This window comes from Platichthys flesus, chromosome 6 (genome assembly GCF_949316205.1).
Source record: "Platichthys flesus chromosome 6, fPlaFle2.1, whole genome shotgun sequence".
NCBI lineage: Eukaryota > Metazoa > Chordata > Actinopteri > Pleuronectiformes > Pleuronectidae > Platichthys > Platichthys flesus.
The window spans coordinates 204,857-227,211 of NC_084950.1; the positions used below are offsets into that span (position 1 = coordinate 204,857).

General features: G+C 43.5%; 1 protein-coding gene across 3 annotated transcripts; it reads right to left on the minus strand.

Moving 5' to 3' along the window:
* Positions 1 to 1,324: 1,324 nt before the first annotated feature.
* LOC133955706 (sodium channel protein type 4 subunit alpha B-like) lies at positions 1,325 to 22,071 on the minus strand. 3 transcript variants are annotated; one of them, XM_062390685.1, is made up of 30 exons: positions 21,553 to 22,071; positions 17,897 to 18,074; positions 14,888 to 15,022; positions 14,660 to 14,778; positions 14,334 to 14,423; positions 13,721 to 13,849; positions 13,146 to 13,231; positions 12,415 to 12,660; positions 11,874 to 11,937; positions 10,443 to 10,584; positions 9,961 to 10,165; positions 9,645 to 9,871; positions 8,975 to 9,046; positions 8,783 to 8,881; positions 8,359 to 8,715; positions 8,068 to 8,263; positions 7,728 to 7,909; positions 7,552 to 7,609; positions 7,318 to 7,472; positions 7,051 to 7,224; positions 6,818 to 6,940; positions 6,444 to 6,725; positions 5,798 to 5,851; positions 5,174 to 5,311; positions 4,962 to 5,063; positions 4,120 to 4,390; positions 3,393 to 3,981; positions 3,107 to 3,251; positions 2,176 to 2,253; positions 1,325 to 1,945 (listed from the first exon to the last, which is right to left on the minus strand). In XM_062390685.1, exons 1-30 carry the CDS (start codon positions 21,636 to 21,638, stop codon positions 1,793 to 1,795), a joined length of 4,935 nt encoding a protein of 1,644 aa, XP_062246669.1. In that variant the 5' UTR covers positions 21,639 to 22,071; the 3' UTR covers positions 1,325 to 1,792. The 3 variants fall into 3 exon arrangements, with proteins under 3 accessions (XP_062246669.1, XP_062246668.1, XP_062246667.1); XM_062390684.1 differs by having other exon boundaries at positions 7,552 to 7,606; positions 17,888 to 18,074; XM_062390683.1 differs by having other exon boundaries at positions 17,888 to 18,074.
* Between the last annotated feature and the right edge of the window lie 284 nt (positions 22,072 to 22,355).

Here is a 22,355-nt window from a genome sequence, read left to right on the forward strand (position 1 = left end):
GACACACACAAGAAATTAAAACCAGACAGAGGAGCACATTGTATTTTGTCGTTGTACAAGTGTTTTTTTTCTAATACCGAATAAGAATAATACCGAGGTCTCATGCTCAGGACTGAGGATTAGAGTGTATATTTTCTGCTTGAGTTTTACATTTAAAACCCTCCACATAGACACATGACACACAGAGCTTCTCTTTCCAGCTTCTCCTTCCTCTTCTCCATCCTTATCACATCAAAGTAATTCATATCTTATCAGTACATGTTTCTGACTTGACCCCTTCCGCGGAGTCCCTTTGCCTCATCGCCTGCAGATCCAGGGCCACAGCTGTGGATTACGATTTGTGGATCGCGTATCAAAGGTCGCGGTGGTGGATCCAGTTTGGTGGATTCTATGTCGTGTGGGCTGATCGTAATAATAATGGCGGATCCTTTATCGTTGGCATCAGATAATGGTGGTGGACCAGGACCGAGGTGGCAGCTGATGATGGATCCTAACTGGCAGCAGTGGACATGACTGTGGACTAAAGTGGATCTGGTCTGGATGGTGGATCATGGTCTTGCTGGCTGCTGACAATAGACTATGATGCAGCAGGACTGATTGACATATAGTGTTGAAGTTATCCTTCAAGATGTCTACCCTCATCAATGCTGCTGACAACTTTAATCCTGATGATGTTTCTTCACTTGACATCTGTTGACTTGTGTCCGTCCTGAGAGACGGGTCCTCACATGTGTCTCTGAGGTTTCTGTGTATTTGTACCTGTTAACAGGTTTTCAGTTTGTCCTGACTCTTGCTGAGGGTTAAGGACAGAGGATGTCTCACCATGTTAAAGCCCTATGAGACAAACTGTGATTTGTGAATATGGGCTATACAAATCAAATTTGATTGATTGATTGACTGATTGATTGGATCTACTTCTTCAGTGTGTATCAGTGTGTTAATGTTGTTGTGTGAATATAAACATTCAAACTGCTTCATTACATAAGTCCTTCCAGGTTTCGTTCCTCTAACACAGGTCATCTCCTCTTTACTTTTCAAAATAAAATAGTCATTTCTGTGTACAATTTTTCTTACCCAAGAACAAGAACTAAGCTTCAGTTGGTTTATGTCATGTGCTAACAAAATCTAGTCAACAGGACTTTTACTTTAAGTCAGCAAGGAAGTCATGTGACTGAAATCACATGACTTCATGGGGTTGATTGGTTGATTGATTGGAGTATAAACAGCATTGATTCTCTGACGAGTGACACAGCCAGTTAAATAAAGACGTAACATGTTTTCAACAACAACTGAATTCATCTATTTGTGCTTTGAGAGTAAAATGTTTAATGAAATAAAAAGTGTTTTATTGGACAGAATGTAAAATATATATTAGATTAATATCAAACATGTGACGAATTAATTTGCTTTACCTCTAGTTAGCATCACAACAGCATCTGTTACCATCGAGTGGGTCAGTGGACGATCGTTAGTAGTGTGACTGGTTAAATCAGTTCTCATTAGAACAACAGGAAGTGACAGAATTTATTTTAGAAAACAATGTTGCAATTATATGTTTGTGAACATGTTAGCATGAAAACGTTAGCATTGTCACTGTGAACATGTTACTAGCATTAACACGTTAGCATTGTCACTGTGAACATGTTAGCATGAACCAGGACCTGAAGAAGACATGCAGGAAGGAGGAAACAGGACAAAGATGAATCATTACATCGTGAGACAACTCCCTCAGCTTCCAATCTGTCAGGTATTCCGAGTTGTCGAGGAGAGAAAGTCGCTGTAAAGCTCCATCTCAAACAGCTGCAGCGCCCCCTGCAGGTTCGGCTGTGATCTCGTCAGCACCCCCGTCCTTCAGGAGGTGCTTCCTGTAAGCTTTCTGGATCACTGTCGCCGCCACCTCTTCCTGTTTCCTCTTCAGGGTGCTGCTGATTGGTTCATATGACATCTGTCGGAAACAGTGATGAATAGAGAGTGAAGTCATCTGCGTACAGTGAAACTGTCAAACTGAAGAAACTTAAAGTGATTAAATATTGTTAGTCTGGTGCTTCACTGTTCATCTTTGTAATTCTATTGTACAAGCATAAAGAGAAACATGCAAACGTTATGTTCAAGGTGAAACTAGTTCAGGTAAAAGGTAAACAACCAAGACTAGTATAGAATTCCAAAGATTAGAACCTTGGACACGTTGTTGATCGTGAACCTTTCCTCCATTCGGGCTGTGAGAGTGTCGGTCTGTCCTCCCTCACCCGATATCTGCACTCACACAACACATGGTCATAATGTTACTTGGGCATGGAGATCAAACAGGACGTCTACACAGTGAATCTTGTACACAACAACACAATACAACACAACACCATACAACACAACACCACACCACACCACACCACACCACACAACACAACCAATGCAACGCAACACATTCCTTCTATAACAGGGCTCTTCAACGTTTTTCAGGCCAAGGACCCCCAAATGGTGGAAAGATGGAGCAGGGACCCCTACTATATATATATATATTGTATAAAATTGTGATTTATATTAAACTGGGCCTAGTGCCATGTATAAACATAGCTATCCTGTTATTGTGCATTCAGTACTAAGCTCTTCAAATATTACATGGGTTCATATGTTCATGTTTTTAATTTAAACATGAGCAAAGGTTAAGGTGGCCATGCCACTGCCATTTATAAACATATACATCTTGCATAAAACACTGAGCTTTTAAAGTAATTCACAGATTCATGTTTTTATTTTAAGCATGTATGTAGAAGAGACAGTGAATCCTCAAGCCATCTGTGGATGCCACACATGCTCCCACATCAGTGAGATATCAGAACCTGATGGAAAGCACACAACTTATCTAACCTTGGACGGATGGAGGTTGTCAGGCAGAGGGTCAAATCAGCATCACAATATGTTGGATGAATGTTAATGTGTATTTAAAGACATTTAAATTTGTGGAAAAAAAATTAGTTCGAAAATAAATAAAAAATTATAACAAATTGGTCTAATCAACCAAAGAATTTGCGACCCCCTGCAGTACCTCCGTGGACCCCCTGTTGAAGACCTGTGTTCTATAATATATAACATAGTATAAAAATGTTACCCTGGCTGTGAGAGCAGTCAAGACGTCCACACAGTGAATCTCGTCCCCAGGCAGCAGAGGCAGGTCCATGTGGACCAGCTGGATGCGGTTTGGTTTGGGAATCCTCAGAGGATCCTGCAGAGCGTCGCAGAAGTCCGACAGCTGACTGTAGGCACCAGGAGACAGAGGATTTCTGCTTTAGGGACCAATCCCCTCATCTCATCTGGGCTTTATGATCATATGCTCAGTGTTGAGGTTGAATCAGATCAGATGAAGATATTCTTTTTTGTGCAGAGCTGGGACTCACCTGTAGGGGATGATCTGTGAGGTGTCGGGGTCAAACCTTCTCCAGGTTTTATAAAACATTTGCAGATCCTTGTCACTCGGCGTCTCTGTGTCATACATGTTCAAGGTCTCCATTACAACAGTCGTGTACAGGAGGACCACCAACAGGAGGGACAGGGTTATGTAGGAGGTGAAGAAGACGAGGCCCACAGTCGGGTGGACACAGTCACCTCTGTCCGGGTCACAGTCCCGTGGCGTGTTCAGGATGGGACTCAGCACCCGGTCCCATCCCGCCATCGCAGTGACCGTGAACATACAGATCATGCTGTTCAAAAATGTCTCAAAGTTAAACATGTCATTGACCATCGCTGTCCTCTTCACATGAGCAAAGCTTAACATGCCGAAGACAGAGAAGGTGAACATGAGGAGGAAGAGGAGGAGGCAAATGTTGAAGAGGGCAGGAAGTGACATCACAAAGGCCAGAAACATTCTCCGGATCCCCCGTGTATAGGGAACTAGATGGATGATCCGAGTGATGCGAGCCAATCGCAGAACAGGCAATATCTTGGTGTGGATGAAATGGCTCTCCATTATGTCAGGGATGAAAAGACCTGGAAGGACGGAACAAGGATCAACTGTGTACATTCCCAATGCATCATGGGAAATTTACAATCATGCTGAAAGAGAACATTCAACAGCATTTTGACGTAGGACAGATAATTACATCTCCATGAATCTTGTCGACTTACCCACGATGGAAGTGAAAATGACCACGAAGTCGAGGACGTTCAAGCAGTCGCAGTAGTAGTGCTGTCTGAGAGCGATGATCTTCAGGAGGAACTCAGTGAGGAAGATGATGATGAAGACAAAGTGGATGTAGAACAGAACTTTTTCTTTCCCTTCGCTCTGCTCGTCCGTCTCCACCATCAGAGTCACCATGTTCAGGCAGATCACCAGCACCATGACCACCTCGAAGGACAGTTGGGTCACCAGGTCAAAGAGACGAGCCTGGCACTGATTCTGGAGGAAACAGGAGGTAACACCTGAGGATGCTTCACAAGCCCTGAGTAGACCACCAGGTTGAGATCAGAAAGCTGATGAGCCGTCACAACCACAGCAGGTCCTGAGGGTTAGGGTTAGGGTTAGGGTTAGGGTTAGGTTAGGGTTAGGGTTAGGGTTAGGGATAGGGTTAGGGTTAGGAGAACCTTCTGTGAGACTTCACCAGACTTTCACCATCCAACTGTACAACTTCCCTGTCAGACTCTCTGAGGCAACACACTGGACTCATAACAATGCCAGCAATATCTGCACATGTCCATGCTTGCACTAAATACTCAATGTACAGAACGCACATATTTCATATTTTATGTATTTGTATGCTTATAATTCTACCTTGCATGGAGCTGCTGTAACAAACAGAAAGTATCAATAAAGAAACACACTTGACAACACACACCTGACATCACACACCTGACATCAAACACCTGAGATCTCACACACCTGACATCACACACCTGACATCACACACACTGAGATCTCACACCTGACAACACACACACTGAGATCTCACACTGACACACACTGAACTCACAAGAGGTCGAGGGACACTCTGTCGTTTCGTAGAAAACAGTTTCTTCACACTGATGGAAAAGTTCTGCTGCTCGTCCGTCATGAAAAGATGTTTCCCTCCAAAGTAAAGACGAGACATCAAAATTAACTAACACTCAGCAGCTACTGCGTGTGTGTGTGTGTGAGTGTGTGTGTGTGTTTATACAAGTGTGAAATAATAGTGTTGATACATATCTTGTGTCTCAGCTGATCCAGTGATTTGATGAAGAGTGTGATGAAGAGGTTGGAGGTGAAGAAGCAGCCGATGATGATGAAACTGATGAAGTAGATGTACTTGTACACATTCGACTCGTACACCGGCTGAGACTCGATCTAAAAAATACACACACTACTATGTAAAATAAATACATACACACATATATAACACATACACCTACACACAAGTATATAACACACAAGTATATAACACACACATATATAAATATATATATATATATTTATATATATATTTATATATAAATATATATATACATATATGTATATATATATTTATACATATATAAATATATATATATATATATATTTATATATATAGACTCATATAACACATATACACACACACTATATAACATATATATTAGGGCTGACGAACGATTAACATTCTTAACAGATTAATCACTGGAATACTGTGATTAATCTGACACTGACACTCGTTTGTGTATATGTTATCTACACACAGGAGTATATAACATATATACACATAAACCTGCGGACACATAGATACATACACACTGACACACTGACACACACAAACACTTTACACTCCGACACAGACACACACACAGGAACACAGAGTACCTGTCTGGCATCCACTGCTGAGTAGATAACTTCTAACCATCCATTAAAAGTTGCCTGATGGAGAACAACAGAACATTAAAGAAGCGATTGTGTGTGTGATTGTTGTGTTGTATGATTGTTTATTGATTGTTGTGTGATTGTTGTGCATGCTGTAATCTCACCACCGTTATAGACAAACAATCTGGACCCATTTATAATCACTAGATATAAACCACTTTCAAATTTCACATTATTTTGACACGTTTGATATCTTGATTCAAAGTCTCCGTTCTCAGTTAGTGAGCTTGACCTGATTTCTCAATTGGTAGTAAAATCTCTCCACTGGCTTAGGTACAGACACACAATCAAAAATCCTGTCAGTATTTTTCAAAGCATATAATGGTTTCGCTCCACAGTATACTTCTGACTCACTGAAGAAACCTGGTCAGACCTCTCAGAACAGCAGAATCAGATCCAGGTCTGAAGGCGCCTTCAGTTACTATGAAGGTGTTATCTGGAAGGAGCTGCCTGTTGACCTGAGGTCAGATCTATGTCAGTTTTCAGTTGTCAGGCCTTTGCCTGATGTAGTCTCTCAATGTGAAGCACGTAGAGTTTCTTAGAATTAAATGTACAATTTTTGTGTGTTTTACTGAACATTCTTACTCACCACCTGCAGCAGGGACCAGTAACCTGCTGCCATGTTGTCGAAGTGTAACTTTGTGTTCTTCCATCTGACGTCGGAGAAGTTTTCGTGAATCAGCAACAAACAGTCAGATTTGTTGTTCACCTCCTCAGGTAAAAACTGCCCCCCTGACTCATTGAAACAGAAATAGAACTTTCCAGCAAACAGATTTACTCCCAAGACGCTGAAGATGTGCCAGACGAGGAGACACACCAGCATCGCATCCCACATGGACGGACAAGTGGCCCCCAGGGTGTTCAATACCAGCTGCAGACAGACAGGTGGACACAACGAGTCAGTGGACCACTGCAGCTAACATGCTAACATGCTGTTGTCTCTGGTTAAAGAGGATGTCTCACCCTCAGGCCCTGGAAGCGAGACAGGGCCCTCAGGGGCCTCAGTGCCCTCAGAGTCCTCAGAGACAGACCTGCTCCCAGTTCAGAATATCCCAGCATGCCAAGGGTCAATGACATCAGAGATACCTGGAAGACAAAGCACTCCTCTTGATGACATCATAAGCAGTTAGTAGGAAGTGTCAACAATTACTGTTGCTTTTGGTCTATTGGCTTTAGACCAATATTCAGCATCTTACGGCCAAGATGAGGAAGTCGAGCCAGCACCAGACACTGGTGAAGTACTTCCTGCATCCGAGGGCGATCCACTTTAGAAGCATCTCGAGGAGGAAGATGAAGGTGAACACCTGGTCGGCTCTGTTCAGAAGCATCTGTACGAGCTGACGCTGCTGCAGGTGAACATCCTCCAATACCTACACACAAACACACAAACACACACACACACACACACAAAGGTGAGGAGACTGGACAGAGGGATGATTATGATGAAGCTGAAGACGACTTACCAGAGCTGCACTGCTCAACAAGATGATGAAGATGATGAAAGCGTCAAAGTATTTGTGTTGTGCGATGGAGAAACAGACTCTCCTGAAGTTAGACCAGACCCTCCCTGAACCCTGGGACGTGTCTATGTCCAGGAACGGACAGAAACGGTAACAACCTGGAACAGACCCAGACTGATCAGTGTGTGTGTGTCTGTGCATGTGTGTGTCTGTGTGTTTGTGTCTGTGTGTCTGTACTGTCACAGCAGCAGGCTTCAGGTGTGTTGTTTCTTGGAGTCTCGTTGTCTTCATCCTGCTGAACAGAAGTTGTTGTTTATTGTGTCACATGACCGTGGGTTTTATTCACACTGTATATAAATATGTTTCTATGGTTACTGCTGGTGTGATTAATTAATGAAGAGAAACTTTTTTACGTTTTGTTCTTCCTCTTCTTTTTCAGGCATGTGGAGTTCGAGCTCGGTGTCGGCGACCGGGAACCCTAACCCATGGTTACTGCCAAGGGCCCTGCTCTCTGACAGGGGCTGGTCTGACGTCACAGAGGTCACAGAGGTCAAGCCCAGGTTATCCTTCTTGTTGTCTTCTTTACGGTTAACCACTAATGATAAAATATACAACCAGAAAAGACTGAACTTAGAAACCTTCAGTCTTTGCTAACCCTAACCCTATCCCTAATCCAAAACCTACATCGAGTGCACTCTCAAACCTACAGACCATAAGAACTTAATCTGGTCCTGCAGGAATTAAAAGGCTCACCTTTGTGGTGTGGGATTATTGGATTCTTCTTCCCTACCAAAGTCCAAATATGCTCCAGTATCCAGTTCCTGGTCCATGACACACCTGTTTTGATCTGGTCTACAGCGATCATCGGGTTGTTTTTGATTTTTTCTTTTGGAGTCACCAGATCTTCACCAACCAAACTCAGCAACAAGACCAGGAAGAGATTCAGGACCTGAAACAAGACCAGGGACACAATCAGGACCTGAGACTATCTGTGGCTTCCACTGACCTGCTGAGGATCAAACAAGGCTCAGTTCAGAGACTCACCAGCAGGTGTCCGATGACCAGAACCATTATGAAGAAGATCGAACACACGCTCGGACTAGAGACCTCCATGCAGTCAAACATGCTCTCGATCCATTCTCCACAGAGGATCCTGAAGATGAGAACAAATGCTTGGAACAAGTTGTTCATGTGCCAGCGTGGGAGAAGGCAGTCCACCGCGATGCGACAGACGTGGTCTGAGTAGTCCTCCTGGAACAGCTGTACGCCAACAATGGTGAAGATGAAGACCATGGTCAGCAGAATGAGAGTCAGATTCCTCAGAGCCCAGACCGAAGTCCAGATTATCTTCATCAACAAGTGGAAGGTCGACCACCACCGGGCCAGTCTCAGCACTCGCATCTGTGGGACACGGGACAGGTGAGGAGACTGGGCAGCCGTATCACCCTGATGAAGGTTTCATACTGACCAGGTCTGAACCGGCCCCTGTCACACCTTCATGATCAGCCAACCCCAGCTCCACCAGGCTGAGGACCACGATGAGGCTGTCAAAGACGTTCCAGCCCACCTGTAACCATGGCAACAGAACAATCACACAAGTTTCCACGGAAACAATCGTTAACAGTCATCTCTGAGCTGATAACAAAACAGGAAGTCTGACCCGGAAGTAACCGTATGGATCAACGGCCACAAGCCTGAGGAGCATCTCAACTGTGAAGATCCCTGTGAAGACCTGCAGAGGGGGTCAGAGGTCAGGGGGTCAGAGGTCAGGACACTGAGCCGCTTCTGTCACAAGCTGTTCGTTTGTCAAAGTTTAGTTGAGATGTTTGTTAGTCACTATTTTAGAGACGTGACAAACAGATGAAAACATCAGGACACGACTGTGTTTGAGTTTATTCGGACATCTCTCTAACTTCTGTTTCTTCAACACTCATTTCATTCTCAGGTTTTCTTTCTTTGATGAGAAGATGCCTTTTGTAAATGGAGCACACGAACGTCTTAAAGTAGCTGATGAAGTTTCTGATAATGAAAATAAAAACCTACTTCTTCATTTGTTACTGAAGTGATTCAGTCCTGCAGTAAAAAGTGAAATTCAAAGAAGTTATTAGGTATTAGTAGTGCAGTTATTATTTGTAGCTTCAGGTAAAGTCTCTTTTCTAAATCGATTATTCTGGTATGAAGGCACATCATTATCAGCATTGAGTAGTGGAAGGTCTTCAGCTTCCAGTTGAAGTTGAAGCTGATTCAATCTGGACCTTCTCACTTGAGACAGGATTGGTGTTGATGGAATAGCCCTCTGTTCTGCAGCTATGACGATCTCTCACACTGACCAATGACGTGACGGCGAACCATCCTTCAAACTCCATCGTCATGGGATAGTGCTTCATGGCCATGAGGACACAGTTGAGGATGAGGAAGGTGACGATCACCAGGTCAAAGAACGGGTTCATGACGAAGCTGTTGATCCGGAGTTTGATCCACCGCCAGCAGCCACAACAGTTCCACGTCCACACGGACACACAACATGGAGGGGACAACCTCTGATGGTCCTGGGGCTCTGCAACACAACGTTACATGTGTTTTCCTGAGAATCTTCACAACCTCAGTGATCCTCTGCTGGTCATTGAATGCATCACAGATACCAACCTTCCTCCTCCTCCTCCTTCTTCTTCATGACGTCCAGGATGTGAAGGAACTCTTCTTCTGTCCGTTTCGCCTCAGTGACGCCCGCCTTCTCCTGTTCAACCAACGCCATGGCAACCCCCGCCAAGACAAGGACGAGGACAAAGAAACCAACGAAGAAGACGAAGAGCAGGAAGATCAAAGAGAACGGACCTGCTGAACGCATCATCTGCAGACAGACAGGTGAGAGACTGTGTGTTAGTGTGTGTGTGTGTGTGTGTGTGTGTGTGTGTGTGTGTGTGTGTGTGTGCGTGTGTGTGTGTGTTTGTGTGTGTGTGTGTGTGTGTGTGTGTGTGTGTGTGTTTGTGTGTGTGTGTGTGTGTGTGTGTGTGTGTGTGTGTGTGTGTGTGTGTGTGTCTGTGTGTGAGTGTGTGTGTGTGTGTGTGTGTCTGTGTGTGTGTGTGTGTGTGTGTGTGTCTGTGTGTGTGTGTGTGTGTGTGTGTCACCTGTTCTAGCAGGTGGTCCCATGTGTCGTGTGTCATCAGTCTGAACACACTCAGCAGAGATGAACCAAACGAGTCAAAGTTCGTTCGTCCATGATTTGGATTCGTGTCCGTCCTCAGACAGACGTAACCATGGGGACAGACCCTGAGGAGCATGTGAGGTTGATCAGGGTCAGGGTCAGGGTTAGGGTTAGAAGATAGTTGTGGATTGAACCTCTGAATAGAGACTGAAAGACGTCCCCTAACCCTGCAGGCAGATTCATGTGAGACTATATTAAACATCGCTCCACTCCCAAGATACAGGTTCTGGACTATAGAACATGTGAGAGTAGAACAGTGGAACCAGCACTCTGGGTTCTAGGGTCAAATCAAATCAAAGTTTATTGTCACATGCACCAATGAGCAGCGTCATTGGAGCAGGCAACATCTACGCAGTAGACGACTTTACAAATTAGAAAAATAACATACTATATAACATACAACATAACATCGTAACATATAACATAGTCACATAGTCAAGTGATGCAGAAGTTTACAGGGTGAAGGATGAGGGAATATTAAATTAAATAATATGAATATATGTATAACATATAACATAGTCAAATCAAAGTCAAACCACCATCCAGACACCATCTCTATCTACAGTTAAGGTTACACTTAGAAAGTTCATCTGTGATCAAGTCTACAGCTCTGGATCAGGTCCTGAACCATCCCTTAGATATGCTGCTCTATGTCTAGACCGCTGGAGAACTCCCATCATGCACTGAGGGAGAAGTCCCATCATGCATTGAGCACTTCCCTCTCCTCACCCCTCAGCCGAGGCAGACCCCCCTGATATCAGGCAGCAGACTACTGCCCCCCCTCCTGGCAGGTCAACCTGCTGCTGCCCTCCAACCTCTGCAGTTCACCCAGAAACCAGCAGCTCCAAATTATATTTAGTTTCTTATAAGAGTCGCTCTGGATAAAAGCGTCAGCTAAAGGAAAGTTTAAACTGGGATGAATGGGTTAAGGGGATCAACATCAATGAAGTGTGTCCTGTTGTTTATTGACCCTGATGGACTCAACAGGTCTTTTAGGAGCTTTGTGATTTAACCAGGTCGCGAGCTGAAGACGGTTTTCTTCATCTCCTCTCCTTCTCTCTCTCTCTCTCTCTCTCTCTCTCTCTCTCTCTCTCTCTGTCTTATTTATCCACTCATTTCTGAGCACAGATCTGAGTTGGAACAGACACAAAGTTCCAAGATTCAGAGGGACGATCAATGTGATGTTAGAAGATCACAGGTGAGAATTTAGGATACTCTCAATTTGACCTCAGGGGGGCGCTACACTAACACGAGCTGTGGAGCATTGAGCTTAAATGATCAAATCTCAACTGAAGAAAACTCTGGGAAGATATTTGAATATATTTGAATTTCCTACAATACACACTCCACGTACCCGGAACCGGATCCGTTTCCACACTGAGGAGGATCGAGTTGACCAGAGACATGGAACTGGTTCTCTATTAAACAAACAAATAAACAAGCAGATCGTTACTGGTGCCCAGTAACAGGGTTAGAGTAACAGTTACAGTTAGTCAGAGTAACAGTTAATAAGAGGTACAGTTACACATAGTTAGAGTAACAGTTACAGTCACAGTAAGTAAGAGAAACAGTTACAGTTAGTCAGAGTAACAGTTAATAAGAGGTACAGTTACAGTTACACATAGTTACAGTAACAGTTACAGTCACAGTAAGTAAGAGAAACAGTTACAGTTAAAGTAAGTTATAGTAACAGTTATAGTTAAAGTTAGTAACAGTTACAGTTACAGTTACAGTTACAGTAACAGTTACAGTCATAGTTATAGTTAAAGTAAAAGTTAGTTACAGTAACAGTTGCAGTAACAGTAACTGTAACTGTTACATTAGCTATAGTTACAGTTTTTGTTACATGTTACGTGTCAGTTCTGATAAACGTGTCTATGACATCATCATCTTACCATGACTGTTGATGAACTTGTGGAAATCAAAGTCGCTGCTAACTGTTCCGTTGTCATGGTAGCTGCTGAGGTCATTGTAGGTCCAGTTGCTATGCAACAACATCAGGACACATTTATGTCTCAGAGCTCCAAAGAAGAGCTGCTGACCAATCACAGCCAAGACGCTGATGACCAACACCGTCATGATGATGACACCAGCCAGTCTCTTCACTGATTGGACGAGAGCTCCGGCAGACGACTTCACACCTGGATGTGTTGATAGTTTAAACACACACGTTTGTACTTTCTATCCTAGTGAGGACACTCATTGGAATAACACGTTCTCTAACCCCTAACCAACCCAACACAACTAAATGTCCATCCCTAAATATAAACCTAACCTAACCTATCCATGACCATGCAAACTAAATGTCTAACCCTAACAGGTGGACTCACACTCACATTACCGCACCCCCACCTCACAGATCAGTAGGCCCTTGCACCAAATCTCAAAAAGAACCCTAAACCCTGAACCCTGACCCCTGACCCCTGAACCCAAACCATAACCATTACAACTCAATGTCTAACCCTAACCTAACTCTATAAAAGCCAAGTCTTAACTCTCAAACAGTCCTTAGAAGAAGTGAGGACCAGACAAAATGTCCTCCCTCTCTAAGTCTATGGTTCAAATGCTCCTCACAAAGGTGTAAGTACAGGAACACACACACACACACACACACACACACACTGACCTGGGTAAACTGCGATTATTTTCAGAGCTCGAGGAATCGTCCTCAAAACAGAGAATTTCCCAAGATCAAGAAACTCTGGAAGAAACCTGAAACACAGTCAACTTCATCTTCATCATCATCATCATCATCATCATCATCATCGTTTTCTTCATCACCATCATCATGCGATTCTCACGTTCTTATTTCACTGACAGAACAACTATAGTTTTATAATTAGAGGAAGTTGTTCAGATATTAAATCAGTTATAAGCAGCTAGTGGGTTCCCATGGCAACGTGATACACACAGAAGGGGAGGGGCTACAGTGTTCAACTATACAATTTGTATATGTTTTAGATGAATATGTGTATTTACCTGAGAAGGTTTTAGATAAACAGACTGCTGCTGGTTAGGGTTAGGGTTAACCCTAACCCTTAGGGTTAACCCTAACCCTAACCCTAACAACACCAACAACCACACACACACACACACACACACACACAGACACACAGTCTCTCTCTCTCTCTCTCTCTCTCTCTCTCTCTCTCTCAAACACATTCAATGGGTCTCTGGAGGAAATTCCCAGTTGATCATTACGCTGTGATGACGACCACTAAGTCCAGCCAGTTCCACAGATCTCTGAGGAACGTGAGGCGTCCGACACACAATCCTCTCGACAGGATCTTTATGATGACTTCAAACATGTAGACGGCTGAGAACACAAATCTGTGTGAACAAAAACATCATAGATCAAATTATTAAAAAAATATAACTCCACCCTCACTGATGTACTCTGACTAGGATCGACAGCTCGAATCTCCACATGGAGCGCTAATCGACTTCCTACCACAACCCCTAACCCCTGACCCCTGACCCCCTGACCCCCTGACCCCTGACCCACATGGACAAGGAGACACTGAGAAGAGTGAACCGATTAGGTTGTTAAGATCTCAGCTGTTACGACGACAGCAGCCTGAGGAGCTGAAACTTTTAGGTCACAGAGTTCAACAATTTCACCTGGAAACACGAGTTTCACTGTGAGACGACAGATTTGTGGACAATAGACAATGGACCTGAGACAAACTGAAACTTTCCTGATTCTCAACTTTATCTGTGATACAGTTGAATGTTTACAGACACGGTGTGTGTGTGTCTGTGTGTGTTGTATCATGTTTCTGTGTTGTTTTGTGTATTGTTGGGGTTGACTCACTCTGCTGTTCTGCTCAATGTTGGAAGATCACTCATCATCATGACACCACAGTTTGTCAGAATCGTCACCATGATGAACAAACGGAACCACGTTTGACTTTTTAAGGATCAAAAACAACATCATGTGATGATCATGTGATCAGAGAAACAGAGAAACAACATAGAAACATGGTCAGGGATATTTGCTCTCAGTCAGACAGGAAGTTGTTCAAACTAATTGAACTCGAGCTGAGACGACTCCTGAGCAGGTTGATGGTGAATATGATATTTATATTAAGATGAGTGGGGTTTGCTTGTTCAGGGTCACAGTGACATCATGAAGGATATGAATGAACCAGGATCCTGATGGCGAAGGTCCTCAGACCACTGAACGGACTCAGCAGGAAACACGATGACTCAGCGTTAAACCTGTGGAGGACGTTTCCTTCACTGAGCACGATGAACGTCTGTAGACAGAGGTCACAGCTCACACATTAAAGGTCACAGGAAACACATTAGAAGTCCCAAGTCTGAGGTCACACATCAGAGGTCAAAGGTTGCACATCACAGAGTCACCTTCTCTGATTGGTAGAAGGGATCCAGCTCCTCCAATGGGCAGTTGAGAAGCTCAGGGGGTGGGTCTCCGAGGATGTAAGGGAGGGGCTTCCCAGCCTCCAGGTGAGTGGCTTGTGTCTGCAGCTCTTTCTCTACCTGTCAATCAAGTTGTTGAATTTGCACACAATTGAAAATTATTCAAACTCAATGTTTACTCTTGCGATGACTCTGGTCAACTCCGAGTCAAACTGAGGGTTTGATTGATGTTTAAGTTTTTGTAACGCAGCAGGGTTCTGTATTATGAGGCGAGTTCAACATGTCCAGGATTGGGTCAGGATCAGGATCAGGGTCAGGGTCAGGGTCAGGGTCAGGGTTAGGGTCAGGGTCAGGGTCAGGGTCAGTCTGTCTGTTCTCCTGCTGAACCTCGCCTGACAATCACAGGCTAAGTGGTCACATGACGCCAGTTATCAACTCGTTAAGTTATAGTTTTGTTTCTTTCAATATGAGGGGGGGGGGGGGGGTCCTGCACCAATCACAGACCTGGACAGTTTGACTGACAGCAGAGCCTCAGATTTCACATTGAGGATCAAACTTGATCCTTAAAGAGCTGTTAATACCTTATAAACCCACTAGAGCACTCCGCTCCCAGAATTCAAGCCTACTTGTCGTCCCTAAATTCTCTAAAAGTAGAGGAGGAGCCAGAGCTTTTAGCCATCAAGCCCCTCGGCTGTGGAATCATCTACCACTTTCTGTTCGTGAGGCAGTCACCATCTGTTCGTTTAAGAGTAGACTCAAAACCTTCCTTTTTGATAAAGCTTATAGTTAGAGCTAGTTAGTGCACCAGAACGTTACTTGTTCTATTTTATGACACATGACACACGGAGCTTCTCTTTCCAGCTTCTCCTTCCTCTTCTCCATCCATATCCCCCTTCCCCGGAATCCCTTTGCTTTATCACCCGCAGATCCAGGGCCTCTGTGGCCGCACCATGGATTACGGTTTGTGGATCGCGCACCGGGGGTCGCGGTGTTGGATCCAGTGTGGAGGATTCTGAGTCATGTGGGCTGATCGTGGTGCTGGTGGCGGACCCTGTGTCGCGTTGGCATTGGGCACGGGCGGTGGACCAGGACCGCGGTGGTGGCTTGTGATGGGTCCTCCTGGTGGGCGGCGGTGGACGGTGACTGAGGACTGAAGTGGCGTCTGGTCTGGATGGTGGATCGTGTTCTAGATGGTTTCTGAGCATGGACTGTGCTTCATCAATGCTGCTAGAGACTTTGATTATTGATGATGTTCTCCTGCACGTGGCATCTATTGCACTTCTGTCCGTCCTGGGAGAGGGATCCCTCACATGTGGCTCTCTCTGAGGTTTCTACATATTTTTACCCTGTTAAAAGGGTTTTTTGTAGTTTTTCCTGACTCTTGCTGAGGGTTAAGGACAGAGGATGTCACACCCTGTTAAAGCCCTATGAGATGAATTGTAATTTGTGAATATGGGCTATACAAATAAAATTTGATTGATTGATTGAAACTGTTGTATCATAAAAATCAGAGGAGAACAAATATCCAGAATGACAGAAACAGTTCCAGCTGCTAATGAAGAACAGCTGGTAAAACATCTGGATTGTGTGAAGACGTTATTAATGTGTAAAATGTTAAATATAGAATGAGTTTCTGTGCTTCAGCCAGTGAACAGGAAACTAGTGAAGCAGCTGCAGGCGTGGTACTGGGAGCACTTCACTGGTCAGGCTGGTTCTGTTGGGCTCCAGCAGCTGACAGAGGTTCATCCTCTGAGGAGAATCTAGATCTTTCAGAAGCTCATCAGAGGAGCTCAGAGGATCTTGTGGGTCTCTGAAAACACTGGTCCTCCTCAGAGACTCAAACAATCCACACCAGCTCCCCGGATCCGGCAGTTCGATCCCCATCTGCATGCCGAAGTGTCCTTGGGCAAGATGCAAAACCCCGAACTGCCACTCATGGAACACAAAGTGCTGCTATTAGAGGCTCTGTATGAATGTAAAGGGTTAGGGGTTAGGGTCAGGGTTAGCTTCGGGCCATCAAGACTAGAAAAAACCTTTATGAATAAAAACAATTTACCATTTACAACGTGACAGTAAACATCTCGTGTGAACTGCGTCAGTGACGTGTGTAACCCTAACCCTAACCCATCCTTGAGTCTCTTGAAATTTAAACCATTATTATTTTTATTATTATTAGTGATGAGTTTTAACCTCGGCCACAGTTTCACATTTCATGTCTTCGTATCTGAATCTCGTGCACTCTCCTTCCACAGTGCACGTGTTTGTGTTGCTGAACACGCCCCCTACAGGAGGGTTAGAGTTAGTTCAGTTAACGTGAACTCAACAGATCTTAACCAGCTTTGAACTGTTAGGGCCTGATCTACCTAGATCCCAAATAAAGAGTGCTGAATTGCATGTGCATTATAACAGAGTGTGATCCACAAGCGCAAAGCGAAATTGAATGCCATGGAACTGAAGGTGTTAGTGTAAGAGGCAAACAAACATGTTGAACTACTGCAAAGAAATATTAATATAACTCAAAGAAACATTTAGGCTTGAGTTAAATGTTCTGTTCTGATGCAATGCTGTGGCAATTGGTAGCTACCTTTCAAGCGTATTAAATATATACGCAGCCACAACCCCTGCAATATTTTCAGGCTTTGTAAATCACAATGGGTGAAATTAAAGTATTTGCATCGACTCATAATGCATATTCATTAGGCCACGTTCTAAATGGTCAGCGCATGTTACTCTGCACTCTATCCTGAGCTTGCACGGTTATTAGATCAGCTTGCATGTTGTTTGAGGGTGAAATCAAGTGAGTACACGTTTGCACACGTGCAAACCTTTACCAGATCAGGCCCAGTCCTGGAGTCACTGAACCAGGATTTGCTCACCCGAGTTCAACCAGAGCAGGTTGAACCAACTTCGTAGAACAGAACCCTGGAGTCGCCATTGTTCTATTTTTCTTTATCTATGTATTTTTTGATGAATGAAAGTTGATACATTTCGTACGTCTTTGTTTGTCCTCTCCTGACGCTCAGTCTCCTTGGCTTCATGTCGTCCTGTGATGTCCTGCAGCGAGGCCGGTGTAAAGCTCCTGAAGACCTCTGTACCAACAGGGGGCAGTAGAGAGGCCAACCTGCCATTTTTCAGCTCTGTTCGAAGAGAACTGTCTCCTAGCAGACGCTTTCTGTGGGGAGAAGGACAACCTTACTCATGTGTAACCATAAGATCCACTAACTAGAACAACCTCTAACCATAACAACCTCTAACCATAAGATCCACTAACCAGAACAACCTCTAACCATAACAACCTCTAACCATAAGATCCACTAACTAGAACAACCTCTAACCATAAGATCCACGAACCAGAACAACCTCTAACCAGAACAACCTCTAACCATAACAACCTCTAACCATAAGATCCACGAACCAGAACAACCTCTAACCAGAACAACCTCTAACCATAACAACCTCTAACCATAAGATCCACTAACTATAACAACCTCTAACCATAACAACCTCTAACCATAGATCCACTAACTAGAACAACCTCTAACCATAAGATCCACTAACCAGAACAACCTCTAACCATAATATCCACTAACCAGAACAACCTCTAACCATAAGATCCACGAACCAGAACAACCTCTAACCAGAACAACCTCTAACCATAACAACCTCTAACCATAAGATCCACTAACTATAACAACCTCTTACCATAACAACCTCTAACCATAGATCCACTAACTAGAACAACCTCTAACCATAGATCCACTAACTAGAACAACCTCTAACCATAAGATCCACTAACCAGAACAACCTCTAACCATAAGATCCTCTAACCATAACCACCTCTAACCATAAGATCCACTAACTAGAACAACCTCTAACCATAACAACCTCTAACCATAAGATCCACTAACTAGAACAACCTCTAACCATAACAACCTCTAACCATAGATCCACTAACTAGAACAACCTCTAACCATAAGATCCACTAACCAGAACAACCTCTAACCATAATATCCACTAACCAGAACAACCTCTAACCATAAGATCCACGAACCAGAACAACCTCTAACCAGAACAACCTCTAACCATAACAACCTCTAACCATAAGATCCACTAACTATAACAACCTCTTACCATAACAACCTCTAACCATAGATCCACTAACTAGAACAACCTCTAACCATAGATCCACTAACTAGAACAACCTCTAACCATAAGATCCACTAACCAGAACAACCTCTAACCATAAGATCCACTAACCAGAACAACCTCTAACCATAAGATCCACTAACCAGAACAACCTCTAACCATAAGATCCACGAACCAGAACAACCTCTAACCAGAACAACCTCTAACCATAACAAACTCTAACCATAACAACCTCTAACCATAGATCCACTAACTAGAACAACCTCTAACCATAAGATCCACTAACCAGAACAACCTCTAACCATAAGATCCACTACACAGAACAACCTCTAACCATAAGATCCACTAACTAGAACAACCTCTAACCATAACAACCTCTAACCATAAGATCCACTAACTAGAACAACCTCTAACCATAACAACCTCTAACCATAGATCCACTAACTAGAACAACCTCTAACCATAAGATCCACTAACCAGAACAACCTCTAACCATAAGATCCACTAACCAGAACAACCTCTAACCATAAGATCCACTACCCAGAACAACCTCTAACCATAAGATCCACGAACCAGAACAACCTCTAACCAGAACAACCTCTAACCACAAAAACCTCTAACCATAAGATCCACTAACCAGAACAACCTCTAACCATAACAACCTCTAACCATAGATCCACTAACTAGAACAACCTCTAACCATAAGATCCACTAACCATAACAACCTCTAACCATAGATCCACTAACTAGAACAACCTCTAACCATAAGATCCACTAACTAGAACAACCTCTAACCATAACAACCTCTAACCATAGATCCACTAACTAGAACAACCTCTAACCATAAGATCCACTAACCAGAACAACCTCTAACCATAAGATCCACTAACCAGAACAACCTCTAACCATAATATCCACTACCCAGAACAACCTCTAACCATAAGATCCACGAACCAGAACAACCTCTAACCAGAACAACCTCTAACCACAAAAACCTCTAACCATAAGATCCACTAACCAGAACAACCTCTAACCATAACAACCTCTAACCATAGATCCACTAACTAGAACAACCTCTAACCATAAGATCCACTAACCATAACAACCTCTAACCATAGATCCACTAACTAGAACAACCTCTAACCATAAGATCCACTAACCAGAACAACCTCCAACCATAAGATCCACTAACCAGAACAACCTCTAACCATAAGATCCACGAACCAGAACAACCTCTAACCAGAACAACCTCTAACCATAACAACCTCTAACCATAAGATCCACTAACTAGAACAACCTCTTACCATAACAACCTCTAACCATAGATCCACTAACTAGAACAACCTCTAACCATAAGATCCACTAACCAGAACAACCTCTAACCATAAGATCCACTACCCAGAACAACCTCTAACCATAAGATCCACTAACCAGAATAACCTCTAACCATAAGATCCACAAACCAGAACAACCTCTAACCAGAACAACCTCTAACCATAACAACCTCTAACCATAAGATCCACTAACCAGAACAACCTCTAACCATAAGATCCACGAACCAGAACAACCTCTAACCAGAACAACCTCTAACCATAACAACCTCTAACCATAAGATCCACTAACTAGAACAACCTCTTACCATAACAACCTCTAACCATAGATCCACTAACTAGAACAACCTCTAACCATAAGATCCACTAACCAGAACAACCTCTAACCATAAGATCCACTACCCAGAACAACCTCTAACCATAAGATCCACTAACCAGAATAACCTCTAACCATAAGATCCACAAACCAGAACAACCTCTAACCAGAACAACCTCTAACCATAACAACCTCTAACCATAAGATCCACTAACCAGAACAACCTCTAACCATAAGATCCACTACCCAGAACAACCTCTAACCATAAGATCCACGAACCAGAACAACCTCTAACCAGAACACCCTCTAACCATAACAACCTCTAACCATAAGATCCACTAACTAGAACAACCTCTTACCATAACAACCTCTAACCATAGATCCACTAACTAGAACAACCTCTAACCATAAGATCCACTAACCAGAACAACCTCTAACCATAAGATCCACTACCCAGAACAACCTCTAACCATAAGATCCACTAACCAGAACAACCTCTAACCAGAACAACCTCTAACCATAAGATCCACAAACCAGAACAACCTCTAACCATAAGATCCACTAACCAGAACAACCTCTAACCAGAACAACCTCTAACCATAAGATCCACAAACCAGAACAACCTCTAACCATAACAACCTCTAACCATAAGATCCACTAACCAGAACAACCTCTAACCATAAAAAACCCCTAACCAGTGCAACTGATACTGTAACTGATACTCTAACTGAGACAGTAACTGAGACAGTAACTGATACTCTAACTGAGACAGTAACTGATACTCTAACTAACCTCCACATGTAATTAACGTGTTCAAAGTGACACATTTGGTTCTTTAAGGTGTTGTTGGTACTCACAGCTGTGGAGGGCGGAGTCTCAGCTGATTGGTTCTCTTCAGAACTTCTTCTCTCTCTCTCCAGAAGTCGAGAAACCAGGTCTTCATTTCTGCATCCACCTCTCACCTCACTGTCCCTGTCTGTCTGTCTCTATATCTGTCTCTTTCACTGTCTCTCTGTCTCTCTCTGTATCTGTCTGTCACTCTGTCTCTCTCTCTCTCTCTCTCTCTCTCTGTATCTGTCTGTCACTCTGTCTCTCTCTCTCTCACGCTCTCTCTCTCTGGGTCTGTCTGTCTGTCTCTATATCTGTCTCTTTCACTGTCTCTCTGTCTCTCTCTGTATCTGTCTGTCACTCTGTCTGTCTCTCTCTCTCTCTCTCTCTCTGTATCTGTCTGTCACTCTGTCTCTCTCTCTCTCACACTCTCTCTCTCTGTGTCTGTCTGTCTGTCTCTATATCTGTCTCTTTCAGTGTCACTCTGTCTCTCTCTCTCTCTCTCTCTCTGTGTCTGTCTGTCACTGTCTCTCTCTCTCTCTGTCTGTCCTCTGGCATCTCTCTCTCTTTTTATCTGCTCTTCCAGAGTCACTTGTCTTCTGAGTTGTGTCACTCTCCAGTGTGTAGTTTCTATGGTAGCAGCTGCTTGTGTCCTCAGTAATGTTGATGGAACCGAACCTCTGCACGTTTCTTCTTTGTTTACATGTAGAGACACTGTTACACACTCAGATTCCAAGAAATGTTCAAACTTCCTGTCGAGAACATTATGTTCAATGTGACACACACAATCGTTCTTCCGTCTTAATGAGGACCTTTGTTGATTTCTTAAATA